Source organism: Cryptomeria japonica, chromosome 6 (genome assembly GCF_030272615.1).
Source record: "Cryptomeria japonica chromosome 6, Sugi_1.0, whole genome shotgun sequence".
NCBI classification, from domain to species: Eukaryota; Viridiplantae; Streptophyta; class Pinopsida; order Cupressales; family Cupressaceae; genus Cryptomeria; species Cryptomeria japonica.
This window is the reverse complement of record NC_081410.1, coordinates 85809215-85824608: the sequence shown is the minus strand read 5'-3', so window position 1 is coordinate 85824608 and position 15394 is coordinate 85809215. Positions and strand designations below refer to the sequence as shown.

General features: G+C 35.3%; 1 protein-coding gene across 1 annotated transcript; it reads left to right on the top strand.

Annotated features, from left to right (window-relative positions):
- The first annotated feature begins 611 nt into the window (after positions 1–611).
- On the top strand, positions 612–7081 carry LOC131079860 (carotenoid cleavage dioxygenase 8 homolog B, chloroplastic). Its single transcript, XM_058017904.2, has 10 exons — positions 612–935; positions 2212–2285; positions 2409–2633; positions 2740–2851; positions 2986–3117; positions 3579–3779; positions 3874–4067; positions 4645–4834; positions 6500–6602; positions 6693–7081. Exons 1-10 carry the CDS (start codon positions 612–614, stop codon positions 6836–6838), a joined length of 1701 nt encoding a protein of 566 aa, XP_057873887.2. The 3' UTR covers positions 6839–7081.
- Positions 7082–15394: the final 8313 nt, after the last annotated feature.

The following is a 15394-nucleotide window of genomic DNA, read 5'->3' as shown; positions in this document are numbered from 1 at the left end:
ATCTCTTCATTGATATTAAGATATTTGTGTAAATTAATATCCCGTATATTCATTCACTTCTTGTTTTGCATCATCCAAATCTTTTTCTTACTATATGATTCCTCCTCAACAACTATTTTAAATCAACAATATTGATCTATGTTTTCAATTTTTTTAAATAGCATTAATGCTAATGCTTCCATTAGAATCATGCTTGCTTCAGCCAAGAGGGTCTCATATTGAAATAGGTTTTAAAAAATAAAAAAAAATTAACTAAACAACAAGATCTTCGTTGGATTTCAAACCCGCATCTGCCAGTAAAGGATTTTGAAAGAAACCCATTTGTAAGATTCCATGTTTAGTTTACTTTAATGAAAGTAACATTTGCAGTTGAATTTATTAACCAAAAGTCGAAAATCTGCGATGGTGGCATGACCAAGAGAAATCACAGTGCATGTGAACGACAAAATTAAGCCTGCAGTAGAATATATTTATTTATATTCCCTCCACCTTTTAAAAATGTACAATTGTCGCCTTGTTATCGAAATACCATTATATAATCTAACGATTATTTGCATATTCCATAGCTTCTAGTCTGCTTCTGATCTCCTGTATTAGAAAACTCTTTTAAGATGGCTTCACTACAGTCTGACATTCTGACTTTGCAGAGCTCAAAATATCAGTCAAATGACCATAGGATCCCTGGAAAGGGATCAAGACAATCATCATGTTCCAGATCTTTGCATCAAGTTCCATCTTTGTATAATGGATTGAGAACTAAATGTAAAGTTCAAGCATCTGTGGTAATCAGTACTGAGAGCATAAGAGATGAAAAAGAGAAAGATATAATTAAAGGAGGTTCCACCCAAAAGTCTAACCATGTGGCATGGCAAAGTGTGGCAAGGGAGCGCTGGGAGGGTGAACTTGCAGTGGATGGATACATTCCAAAATGGCTGGTAAATATAGTCATTAACTCTATTTTGTTTTACTTTTCTTTTTTTTTTACATTCTTCTGAGATACATCATAAAGAATTTATGTGTTTTAAATGAGATCTGTTGCAAATAGACTCACAAGCTGCAGGATTAATTGAAAGCAAAGTCATTTTAATCTTTGAAAAATGGCTGAAGCTTTCTTCTTCTTCTTCTTCTTTTTTTGTTTTTTTCAAATGTTTGTCATGAGCTTCTTTGCTTCTTTTAAGTTTGGTTCTAAAGTTTTCTTAAACAGTGTCTACTGAGATTTGAACTTTTCTTATTTGTACTTTTTCTTGATTCAATTGTGTAAAATTCTTTTGCATCAATGTTTCAGACGACACTCAACATTTATCATCAAGATGTAGAATAAGAGCTGAAGGAGGAAAATTGATGTAAAAGAATTTCACAGTTGAAATCAGAAAAAGCACACATGATTTCAACATGAACTGTGAAAATTTAATATCTCTGATTTAAATTTTTTTCCAATCATGTGTCATAGATGATTGATTTTATGTTTTTATGTTATAGATCTACTATGAATGCTTAAACTCCTGATCCTTCCCTCTTCATCTCAGTTGGGCATTTCTCGCCCATCATTGCAGAGTTATGGTCCTAAATCGTTGGTTAGTCATGGATGTAGGACAGAATTTCATGCTGAAAGGAATAGATCAATTTTCAAGAAAAACAGTTGAAGACCAATGAGCTCAATTGCCCCCTTTCAAGAAAGACAGTGAAAACCAATGAGCTCACTTGCCCAAGCAACCTATAGTAGGGGCTAACATAGTGTTTTCTCTCACGGAAGAGAAGGGGCTTTGCCGCTATATAAATTGTTAGAAATATATGTATAAAGAAGCGTATTAGGAGATGTGTTTCTTATTTATCTGACTATTTATATGACTGTATAGCCTATTCCCTCCAGAAATATAATATGCCTAGATAGATTGCATTGTGCTTATATTCACTTTGTACTTCTATTCAGTTTTTTTGTTTTTTTTGGAAATTTCAGTATATTCATTTTTTTTTGGTATTCTTTTCTTTACCTTTTCCTCTTTTTTCTTGGGTTTTCAACAGCTATTATTATTCATGGATGTTCGACCTTGTCTATGCCTCTGTTTCTCTTTATTGTATTCGTTATCTGCTTTATACCATTTATTTTAATTGTCTTAAAATGTAGAAGATTTGAGATTGCAGTCAAAAGAATGTAAATTGTTTACAATTGTTGAGTTGATCTCCTAAAGATTGTTTCCTTTATATTCACAGAATGGTACCTACCTGAGAAATGGACCAGGAAAGTTTCACGTAGGTGACTACAATTTCAGGCACCTTTTCGACGGGTACAAATTCATCTTATTTAATTTCCCGTATTACAAGTTTTTGTAATGGAGATTTTAGCTAGTTTTCTGATACATCTCAAGGGAATATCTATATTCTAATGGGTATATGATTATCCATTTCAGATATTCTACTCTGGTTCGTCTTCACTTTGAGAATGGGAGATTAATTGCAGGACATGCACAGTTAGAGTCTGAGGCTTACAAGGCTGCTAAAAAGAACAACAAAATCTGTTATCGTGAATTCTCTGAAGTACCAAAGGCAGAAAACTTCCTTGAATATATTGGGGAACTTGCAGGACTCTTCTCTGGTGATTCATTAACAGACAATGCCAACACAGGAGTCATAAGGTCAATTCCCTCTTCTTGATTTGATTCAACTTTGATTGAAAAGAAAAATTGAACACCCATTAATCCATTTGCTTCCAATATTCATTCAACCATGTGGGTTTGACAGATTAGGCGATGGGAGAGTTGTTTGCTTGACTGAAACAATGAAAGGATCTATACAAATCAATCCTGCCACTTTGGAAACCATGGGCAAGTTTGAATACACAGACAAACTAGGAGTAATTTCACCATCCCACTTATCAAATTTATTTGATCTACAACCATCATGATCTTTTTTCTCATAACTTTAATTCAAAGAAACGTATGAATTATGATCTTGAGTATGACAATTGTTTTTGTGTTCTTTTATCAGGGGTTGATCCATTCAGCACATCCTATGGTGTTCAATACAGAATTCATTACATTACTCCCAGATCTCATCAAGCCTGGTTATGATGTGGTCCGGATGCTACCCGGAACAAACGAGAGGACTTTGATTGGAAGAGTATGGAAATTTTCCCATTCTAAATTGATTGGTAGATATTACACCCAAATTTTAGTATATTCTTTTTTTTCGGAAATACTTTAAAAACAATCTAATATTGTCTTTATAGGCATCACTTGGATGCAATGAGTGTTAAGTAGACTATTCATTTTTATGAGAGATGCGTTTAAGTGGATCACTACTGACGAGAGATGGGTTTATGTGAACCACTGCTAATGAAAAATGGATTCAAGTGAATCACTATTAAAGAGATAGGTTTGTGTGAAATAGTACTAAAAATATGAGTGAATGAGTTTGATTCAAAAAATACACAGTTGAACCCTGACAGCATATCACAATCTAACATGTATCTAAATCTTCAAAATTACTTTTTTTTTTAACAGTTTATAGAACTTTTTAAAATAATAGTCATGATCAAATCTAAGGTGTATTTAACCAAATTTGGTTTGAAATTGATTCAGGTGGATTGTAGATGTGGCCCTGCACCTGGTTGGGTACATTCTTTTCCTGTGACAGATAACTATGTCATAGTTCCTGAAATGCCATTGAGGTACTGTGCAGAGAATCTGTTAAGAGCTGAGCCCACTCCTCTATACAAGTTCAAATGGCACCCTGAATCAAGGGCCTTCATGCACGTCGTATTAAGAGATACAGGAGAAATGGTTGGTTATATATCTGAATCTATAATCAAATTCATACTTGATTCCTTGTTAGTTCATGTAATGATGAATTTCAAACATGAAAAATGTTCGACAGGTAGCATCAGTTGAAGTGCCATTATTTGTGACATTCCACTTCATAAATGCTTATGAGGAGAAAGATGAGAATGGGAAGGTGGTGGCAGTGATAGCAGATTGTTGTGAACATAATGCAGATACCACCATCCTGGATAAATTGAGACTGCAAGAATTAAGATCCTTCTCTGGAAAGGATGTTCTTCCAGATGCCAGGTACCAGCTCTCTAATCTCTCCGCAACCTATCATTGTAGTATGGAAAATTTGGAAACTATGTGTGAGCAGATTTTTGTAGTTCTGGTTTTAAATTGTGTATAATAATTTTTCATCATCAATGTTTCGGATCATATTAAATGATTTATCATCGGAATGACAGAATTAGTTAGAGAGCAGAAATGATCCATCATATTATATGATTTTTGTTCTCTAGTTAATTCTTTCATTCTGATGATGGATCATATAGTATAATCCAAAACATTGATGATAAAAAGTTATCATACACAGTTTAAAACCAGAATTAAGAAAATCTAATATAATAAATTGTGGAGATTACATGACCCGAATATGTGTGATTATTCAAAAGTTAAGGATATAAACAAGAATACATTGTAATCAACTAGATGTTTATCGGTACCTATAACTACATAATATTTTTAAAATTTATATATGTTTTGCTTTGTTACAACATTGGTTAGAATATCAGATTTGCCGTCTTAATGACTGTTTTGTATATAAATTCAAGATCTTCTCGCTTTATCTAATCAAAACAATATTGTTAATTGGTGTGATCAGAGTGGGACGTTTCATGATACCTCTGGATGGCAGTCCATGGGGAAAACTTGAGGCTGCATTGCCACCAGAGGAGCACGGCAAAGGGATGGATATGTGCAGTGTAAATCCAAAATACGTAGGGAAGCCATATCGCTATGCATATGCCTGTGGAGCACAACGCCCTTGCAATTTTCCCAATACCCTTACCAAGGTTACATATTCCTCATCCCAAATATTTTACCTGTGTGTGTTATAGGATATGTCTTTTATATTGCATTGAAAGTCTTACAGAATTTATGACTGTCTTTGAACATAAACCTAGATAAAATGATAGCAATCCTATTTAAAATGTATTCAGAATTATAAACTTTATTAAAATATAACAAGTTTGAAAGGGGTGCGAGTAAAAAACCAAGTTTAAAGGGATGTGATGGAAAAAAAAAAAAAAAAAAAGTCTTCTTTGAAAGGGATTTGATGTATTGGAGTGGAAAATATAACACTTAAAAATATTTCAGTTTATTAAATAAATAAATGATCAATTTAGATAAATGAATTGGGATTAGAATAATTAATGTTGATTAATTTTGTTTTTGGATTAGAATAACTAATGTTGATTAATTTAAAAATAAATTGTCATATTTAACTTGAAATTTGATAATGAAAAATTATTGTAGAAGATATTAAACATTTAGTTTATCAAGTTATTAGAATTTTAAGATTAAATCAAATGATCATTTCAAATTTGAAAACTGGTTATATTTTCTAGTTTAGATAAGGAAGCATATTATTATATGGATCTATACTTGTATTCATGGGAATGAATTAACCAAAAAATAGGAGTGTTAGAGACTATTAGCCTTAATCTTATGATAGCTAAATTTTAGTAAGGAAAGGTGATGTTGAGAATTACCTTTGAGGAAGAGTATAGAGTGTTTTTGGATTCAATTGCATCAATATTTTGCATCACACTCTCCTCTTCCTAATAATGGGTCCCAAGTCTATTCAACAATACACATAGTTGAATCCAAAAAAAAAATATACTTTAAACTAATGAACTATGAAAAACTCATGCATATTACTCTAAGGACTAATTAATAGCTTTAGAACTATAGTTGAAGATAGCAAGAAAATGGGCAAGGGCTTGAATGAGGATAATTTTTTTTTATAAATTATTATGTGTATAATATTATGACATAAATGTCATCAAGATTCCTAGGTAATCTCAAAATGAAAGAGTGGATGTCTTTAAATATAATAACACAACACACAAATTAGCACATGGGCTAGGTTAGATCATAATAGTAGATGAAAGATCAATAAGGTGTAAGTTTGTAAATTTATATATTTATTTTTAAATTTGAGGGTCAAATCCATGACTACAAAAGTGACCCAGGTTAAGTCTGCACCCATGAACCTAATCAAGAATGACAAATAGGAGATCTAGAGATTAATGATCAATGGTATTGCAATTAGAAATGTATGATTCTATACACCAAATTTAGATTAAAAAATACCATTAATAAATTTATTATTATAAGAAAAATATTGTAATAAAAAATGAACATAAAACATGAAAAAATTATAAATATATATTATTTTCACCATTACTCATTTAAGACATATTTTTTCATAAAATTAATGATTAATATCTAAGGCTTAGTTCTTTATGATTCGAGCACATAATAACTTCCTCATGAACTATTAAATTTAGAGTTAAAATTTAATCTTAGTGTGAAAACAACAAATGGGATTTTTACAATCATACCAACTCTAAATACCAGTCCCTTAAGTCACCTTACCTATTTATTGGATTAATTCTATGTATATTTTAATGTATGTGGAATTAACATTTATCTCATTTGAAATATTTTTTTAGATTGATTTAAAGGAGAAAACAGCCAAGAATTGGTACGATGAAGGGGGGGTTCCATCGGAACCCTTTTTTGTAGGTCGACCAGGAGCTAACAAAGAAGATGATGGTAAGAAAATCACCACACTTATTTCAATGAATTCAATAATTTCTTATATAATTATTAATAATTTTTAGTGATATGTATGTTGTATTGTAGGAGTGGTGATATCATTAATAAGCGATAAAAATGGTGATGGATATGCCCTAGTTTTGGATGGATCAACATTTACTGAAATAGGTCGAGCAAAGCTACCATATGGATTACCCTATGGATTACATGGTTGTTGGGTCCCTGCTCCTTAGTGGAAGAATAAGTACATAATAAGCATTTGAGCATGTAATATGATAAAAAATACGAAATAGAGTAATATTTATTCAAGTTTTATGGTGGATGATTCAGATGGTATATCCATTTCTATTATGGATTTTTCAAAGCTTTGGAGATGATCTTAGTAGTCCGTAGTTGGTATTGGCTAAGTGTGACTGTTTTAATGAATAGTCTGTCAGATTATGCACTCATAAATTTGGTCTGCATTATAGTGCATTGCTTCATCAATTCTTGCAGTTGTAATATGATGTTAATGGATGGAAATTCTTGATATATCTCAGTTTCTAGGTTCTCATTTGATCTATAATTAAAGTTATATTGGTCTATGTATCGACTTGTGCAGTGACAAAGTGATAGTTTGAAAGAATGTGTTGCATTCTTCTACCTTAAATGGTGGTGTGGTTCAATGGTTTAGCAACGTTGGTTTCTGATGATGCTATGTGGTGCATTGGCAAGTGTTTTTGGTGGTCCACATCATTTTTTGAGTTAGTTTGGTTAGTGGGCATTAACAATTTTATCTCTTGGAGCCAACCTATGATGTGTTGGCCCATATGGTAGTGTGTGAAACTATAGGCATTGATTTAGGAGGGTCAAAAAGGTGTATCGACATGGTGTGATGCTTTAAAAGCCTCATTCTACCTTTTGCATTTCCTTGAAGATTATTTTTGGGCTGAGATTTATATCTACAAGATACATTAAATTAGGCCGACCGAATTGATGTTATTTTGATTGTGTAATTGTATATAAAGGATGAAATCATTTTGGAGGATTAAGAACAAGTTGTTTTAGTGTGATTAAGTGATATTGTGTAAGTGTGAAGGTGTACAAGTGTAGTTGAGTAGTAATGAAGGCAATTTTAGATGTGTATTAACCGTGGACTATAATCACCATATCAAAGGATGCAATTCTCTACAATTCAATCATATTGATACTTCATTCTCAAATGCTTTCTATCTTGCCCTGAAGAAGTGATCTTTAGTGTCCACAAGTCTCTATTGTATCTTTCCTGAGATTGTGTGCCTCAGTAATGCTAGTCCCTTATATGTTGCCCTGAGGTTGTCCACATTAGTCTTGCAAGTCCATATCAAGAGCAGTGAGCTTATTTGGCCTCGAGCCTAAAACATTGTAACATATTTTTCATATAGTGGGATAGTTTTCACCATGGTTTTTCCCTCATTGGGTTTTCCACGTAAAATCTTGGTGTTCATGTGTGATTACTATTGTGTTTCTGGATTCTTTACTTCTACACATGTGGTAAATGGAATGAATGATAATAGATTGGTTAAATTTTAATATATGCTGATTTACACCCCCCTCCTCTCAACATCCGAAAGTGTTCAAAACTTGGTATCAGAGTGAGGATCCTGAGTAAAGAGTCTAACAGTTGAGTTAGATCCAAGATTTGAACACAATGCTTGAATTTGACAAATATGGGACATTGAAGTTGTAGTGGATATGGAAGGAGAATTGAGATATGCTCTTGCTAATCTTAATAAAAGTAGAGCAAAGAACAAGAAAATAGAAGAATGCATGCATTAGTTATCTAAGAAAGCAAGTTTAAGATGTGTAGCATCCTAAAATTGCGACACTTGCAATTTCGACTGCATTTCGGTCTTCACGATGGCAACGCAACACGGAACCTGAATGGAGACCCCGAAACTTGCTCACGACACCAAAAACTACATTTTTCCAACACCCTGGCCTGATCCTCCTTGCACCCTGCTGTCCCGGGAGGTGGGCCCAGCACCCTGGTCCCCCAGGACCATGGCACCCAGTGCCCTGGTCCCTGGCCCTATTTTGGGCCCGGTCTCCTATGGGACTTCGGGTCTTTTTGTTTGCAAAATGGAAAATATCATTTCCTGGTCGGCCTAAGGTCGGGAAAATCAGTCTATCAACCCTAATTGACAAGTATATAAATGACATTTTCCTCTCCCATTTGGGTAAGAAGGAAATATGTGTCCAAGCGTGGAAACGATATTCAAACATTCAAGCATTCAAGCATTCCTTCAAGCAATTGATCATTCTAAGTCTCCATTCAAGGCTAAGTGTTGCATTCAAGACAAGGATTCAACCATTGAAGAGGAGATCACATACTACAACATACAACATACAACAAACAACAACATCTATACCTTCGCACATAAGGATACAAATATCCTTACAACAAGGTATTAGTACTTGTTTTACATTACAATCATTTACATTTACAACATTTCTCATTTCTTGGTTAATTCCAAAACCGGGGTTTGACCTAAAGGCAAACCCCTAATCCCTAACCCCCCAATCGTCTTCACTTTTCTGTGTGTAGGTTGCAAGTACACGGCTGAAATTGAAGATCTGGAATCCTTGTGCAGAGGCGAACAGATCCCCCTTCATTTCGTGGATTTTTCGGAGGACCATGTGCACGCCAGGCGCCATCGTCCCGTCAACTTTTGCTCAAATTTGCAGGACAGCGCCGTATCGACATTTTACTGCTAATTCCAGGTCCGCAGCTTCATCCTATATCCCTATCTCAGTTTATAAGCGAATCTTTCTCACTTTCTATGCATTCCTAGCCTAATCATTCTATGCACATTCTTTACAAAAGAGGGTAGCCTTGCTGTCTTAACCCTTGAAACACATTTAGAATCCAATCTTGCATTGTGTGGGATTGGATCTTGTGGGTTTCAACCCCTCTTTTGAATGTAAAGTCTCCCCTAAGTGAAAACCATCAACCCTAGGAACCTCCCTTCTCTCTCCTTGGAGTTGGAAGAGGGGAGAGCAACTAGGGTTTGATCGATTTTCCGCTTTACATTTTGGTGAACCCGACGTGAACATCCTTTCTGATTATTCATGGTTAGATTTGAAAAATTTGATTCCTTGATTACATTTCCATGTTTGATCTTTTGCAAATTTTAGAGGTTGATTGCATAAAAACCCTAAAATTTCTTTTTAGTAATTGAACTTGTGAAATATTTAATTGTTAATGCTTGTTTCAGATCTACCCTTCTATTGCAAATTATCAATTCATATCTGTGCTTTAATTTTGAAAATTAAGTGGTTAAGTGTCAAAACCCTAATTTTTGAAACCCTCTTGATTCAACCTTTGTCCGACAATTTCACTGATCAAAACATCTCCAAATCAGCTGTAACTTTGGATTCTGCAATAAAATCATAAAATCTTTCATCCTTGAAAATTTGGAAAAAAGTTGCGAGGACCGTGTGCAGTCCGAGCGCCATCGTCCCCGACATTTTTTCCAAAATTTTGGTAGCTAGATCTTACTGTATTTTTCTTCTAAAATCCAGAATTTTGGCTGATTTTATCAATTATAACACTTTCAAAATTACAGTCAAAGTTGGTCTTGTGATTGCTTGGTTTAGGGCTTCTAATCATTCAAAAAAATTGTTGAAATTGAAATTTTGTGTCAAAATTGTGTTCCTACTGTCCTAAATCTAAAAAGTGTGTTTGCATTCATTCGAAATTTCAGTGCTTTATTCAAATTCTTGCAATTTGTGGCTTTTGAAATTAATTGCTTAATTACAATAACTTTGATTTCCGCTTTCAAAATTGAATTTTGCGTGAAATTGAGTCAACTTTTAAATTTCAAAACTTGCATTGCCTTTGGTATTCCCTCTAAAATCATAAAATTCAAAATTTCAGTTTCCCTCTCTTTTTCAAAATTCAAATTTTGCATTTTTTGACAATCTAGGTAGGGTTCAATTTTGAGATTGCAACTTTAATTTGGCCTATCTACAGATCGTAAAATCACTCAATTTTTTCAGATTAGCTCTAAAATCATCATAACTTTCATCCCTGCAAATTTCGAAAAAAGTTGCGAGGACCGTGTGCACTCCGAGCGCCACGGTCCTCGACATTTTTTTCGAAATTTCGGGAGATTGTCGTGATTGCATTTAACAGCTTAAATCTAGAAGATTGGCTGATTTTACTGAAATTTGCTACCTCTAAATTCAAAATCTTCTCTCCCTCTCTAGTGCATGAGTTTTACAACAATAAGCCCTACTTACACTATTCCCGTTAGACGAAGCCGTAGAATTAAGTCTTTTCGAGGTTTAATTACCGAGGAGATGGAACCTAATTTGAATAGCCTTTTTAACGAGGACATGGGTAATTCCTCTAATCCTCCTAATGATGAAGAAGCTCTCCATGAGGTTTCTGTAGAACAACTTGCGAAATTGGATAACCAATTTGATGATTTTCGACAATGGATGTCTCAAGAATACCCCGATAGTCAAGCTCTTCCTTTAATTGAGGGTCTAAAACATATGCTTCAAAGTGATAAGAATGGAATTGATATTTTGCGTGGTATTGCACACATTGTGGATTCGAATGTGATGCCTATGAAGAGTTGTGCCGAAACTTTAGGTTATACACAACCTCCCACTCAAGTCAATCATTCTATTCCTTTGACAACTTCTATTGCTAGCATACCTACCTTTACATCAAACATAATGGCTACTTCTATACAAGACGTTCCACCTATGATCACCAGTCATGGGGGCAATCCTTCCTCTTCAATTAACCCTCTTCCTTCATTTAATCCGACTTCTTCATTCATTCCTTCAATGAGTGTCCCTATTACATCTCCACAAATGAACATGACGCAAGGGGGCAATTCATTTAACCATTCCATTCCTCCTTGTAGTGTTCCTCCTTTCCAATCCTCTCCTATGACTAACTATCATAGTGTCCCGCCACCTTACTCTTTACCTTCTTTCAATAACATAACACCTCCATCTCAATCTAACACATCTAATATGAATTCTTCGAGTGAAGCGACCATTAACAATCTTGCACAAACTATCTCTTCTTTACAGCAACAAATTGCCTCTATGAATCAATCTAAGTTTAGTGTGCCCACATTTGATGTTGCGAGCCCACTTTCTCTTGACATTGTTCGAGCTATCCCCCCTAAACATGTTGAAATCCTGCATTTGGAGCTTTATAATGGTAAAGGTGATCCTCTAACACATGTTAAGACTTTTCAAACAATATGTACTGATTTTGCTTATGACCAAAGGTTGCTTGCAAAACTGTTTACTAGAACATTAAGAGATAAATCCCTACAATGGTATTGCTCGTTGCCTTCTTATTCTATTACTTCTTTCAAACAACTTGCAAATGCTTTCATTCAACAATTTCAAAACAATATAAGTCCTAAAGTTACTTTGATTGATTTAATGCATTGTAAACAAGGTGTTAAAGAAAAGGTGACTGATTTCATTGGTAGATATAAGCATTTGTATGCTCAAATTTCTTTTCCAGTGCCTGACAATGATATTCAAAGAATCTTCATTTCTAATTTACAAAAAGATATTTGAGACAAACTTCTATTTTCTAAGTTTACTTCTTTCCAACAGTTGTGCGCAACTCTTCACAATTATCAACTGACTGTGAGTCAAATGGAACAATCACATCCTATGGCTCCGAGTGATAAGGGTGATAGCAGTCAACAACCATTTGGAAAGTTTAAACCGAACAGAGATTCTATCAAATTCAATGAAAACATCATCAACAACAATGTGAATGCAGCATCAGGTGTGCCTCCTATTTCTAAATTTTTCAAGAAAGAAAGAAAGTATACTCCTTTGAATGAATCATTGCATAGTATTATGAATAAGTTATTGGAACAAAATGTGCTTACTCTTCCTCCTATAAGGCAAATTGATCCTGCAAAGATAAATTCACCTTATTTTGATAACAAAGCTTTTTGTCAATTTCATCGTCAACCTGGGCATGATACTGAAAAATGTTTTTCTTTAAAGGGTAAAATTCAAGATTTGATTGATAATAATACTATCTCTGTTTCTGGAGTGAATGATAAAGGCAACACATCTGTAGCTCCTCCTAACCAAAATCTTCAGATTTTTACTGATCCACTACCTTCTCATACCTCTAATGCGATTGAGGCTAATGATTCCTCTCTCTCATTTGATGGTCTTGTGTCTATGACTCCGAATGTGATTAACTTTATAGAGCAGCAAGAAAACCCTAAAGAACCTTTCATCACATTTGATTCTAGTGAAACTATTAGGGCACCCGATGGTCCTTTATACATAGTTGCAAAAGTCCAGAATACACCTTGCTGTGGGGTGCTTATTGATCCTTCGTGCATGGTTAATGTTATTACCGAAGAATTTCTTTTTACTTTGCAATTGAATCAAGTGATCTATGACAAAACAGATGTGGTTGTGAAATTATTTGATGCATTCTCTTCTCCTGCAATTGGTTCTATTACATTACCTATTGAAGTCCATAACAAATCCCTTGATGTGAACTTTGCTATTATTCCTTCATCCGAACAATTTCGTGTGAAGCTTAGCTATCCTTGGCTATCTACCATGAAAGCTATTGCTTCTCCTATTCACAAGTGTTTGAAATTTCCCCATAATGGTGAAGTTGTCACTGTCAATCATAGTCTCTTTAAACCAGCTGAAAGAACTTCTAGTGTTCCTATTGATTATTTTTGGCCTAAACAATTCCAATCCCTTCCTCCACGAAGTGATCATCTTTTCAAATCTTATCAAAAGTGGAAAACATATATGATCCTATCTCTAAGTGAACCTAGAACACCTAACTTGACATTCCTATCATTCTTGAGAAGGAAGTTCTTCCTTTGAAAGATAAAACTAATGTCTTTCCTCAAGAAGATTCCCAACCCATCCCTATGGATGTGACTATGTCTAGGCCTAATAAACTCTCTAAAAGTAGACCTATACCTCCTCGTCATGATGGACTGGGTCTCCTTCCTAAACCAAAAATTCCTCCTTTATATGGAGCAGTTCCTCCTCCTTCCTTCTATAGAGAGAAGAGATCTTCTTCTTCTCCTATTATCCAGCCTAAGAGACCACAACCTAAACACCCAAGTGATAAGGATGAGAACATTCCTCCTCCTCAATCTTCTCCACTTCCTACTAAGACTAGACAAAACCGTTCTGCACGTGAACGCCGATGAAAGCGTCGTCTTAGAGCTCAAGAAGCCACTTCTCAAACTTTACAATCTCCAAAAACACCTTCAACAAGCATTATTCCATTTTCTCCTCAATCAGAAATTGAGCCAAAATCTCCTAAACATAAGATGCATGATGGTTTTGATCCTGTGTGAGTTAAAGATCCTATTTTTATAAATCTTGATGATGATATAGATGAAAATGTTATTCATGATGAAAATGTTACTTCTCTTGCTTCTGACAGTGAATATGAACTTGTTGATATTGATAACCATTTATCTAACAAATTTTCTAAAGCACTTATCCTAGCTCCTAGATAAGAACAACGTGGCTTGGAACATGAACATAGCCCTTGTTTGGATCTCGTGATAGCTCCATCTGCTGTGTTGGATGTTCCTCCTCTAGCATGTTCCCCGCCTTCCCGAAACATTGATCAACAAGATCGGGGGGTAGATGACGTGCTAGACTAGTTACATTAGCATAGCAGATTCTCTCCTCCTCTCTTTTGTTACTTCTTCTATGTGTTATTCTCATTCTTCTATTTGTTGTCCTTAGTGTTGTCTACTTGAGGACGATGCAAAGCATTGAGATCTCTTTTGGTCTCTCTCATGTTGACTCAAAAGACACATGTGCTCCCTTCTTCTAGGTGACCTTCCTTGATTGGGGAATGAAGAACAATTATGCATACATACATATGATATATATACATGACTTATCATACAGCATACTGAACCCGAGGAAAGTGAAGTCACCTCGTGCTTTATGTTTTGTGTCTATTATCCTTGGGTTTATCTCACACTTGGGGGCTAAATCTTTGTGATAACGTGCTCCTTTCCCTTCTCATTTATTATGTGTATCACTATGTTAAAACAATCACCCCCATTGAGGCGTGTGCGATCGCTTTATTGTAGGGGGGCATACACCCTATCTATCCCTTCAGGAATACTTGAAAATTTCTTGGCAAACTTAGCTTTGCCTTGAAAATTTTTGGTATTTCTCTTGCATGACTCATAGTGAGGGAACCTTACTACTAACAGTCATGGTTCTCCCTCGTGATCTTCCCTTTTACTTTGTCAATCGAAGTCGTAAGATCCTTAGTCCACTGGGGGCTTGGTGTGTCTTGCCTCCTTGACGTGGTGAAAGTCTTTCAATGTTGTTTCCTTGTACTTTACCGGAAGTATGAGCGTACGCTTATACTCCCGCTAAAGTGGGGGCTAAATGTAGCGTCCTAAAATTGTGACACTTGCAATTTCGACTGCATTTCGGTCTTCATGATGGCGACGCAACACGGAACCTGAATGGAGACCCCGAAACTTGCTCACGACACCAAAAACTGCATTTTTCCAGCACCCTGGCCTGATCCTCCTTGCACCCTGTTGTCCCGGGAGGTGGGACCAGAGCGCCTAGCACCCTGGTCCTTCAGGACCAGGGCACCCAATGCCCTGGTCCCCCAGGACCATGGCGCCCAGCGCCCTGGTCCCTGGCCCTATTTTGGGCCCGGTCTCCTATGGGACTTCGGGTCTTTTTGTTTGCAAAATGGAAAATATCATTTCCTGGTCGGCCTAAGGTCGGGAAAATCAGTC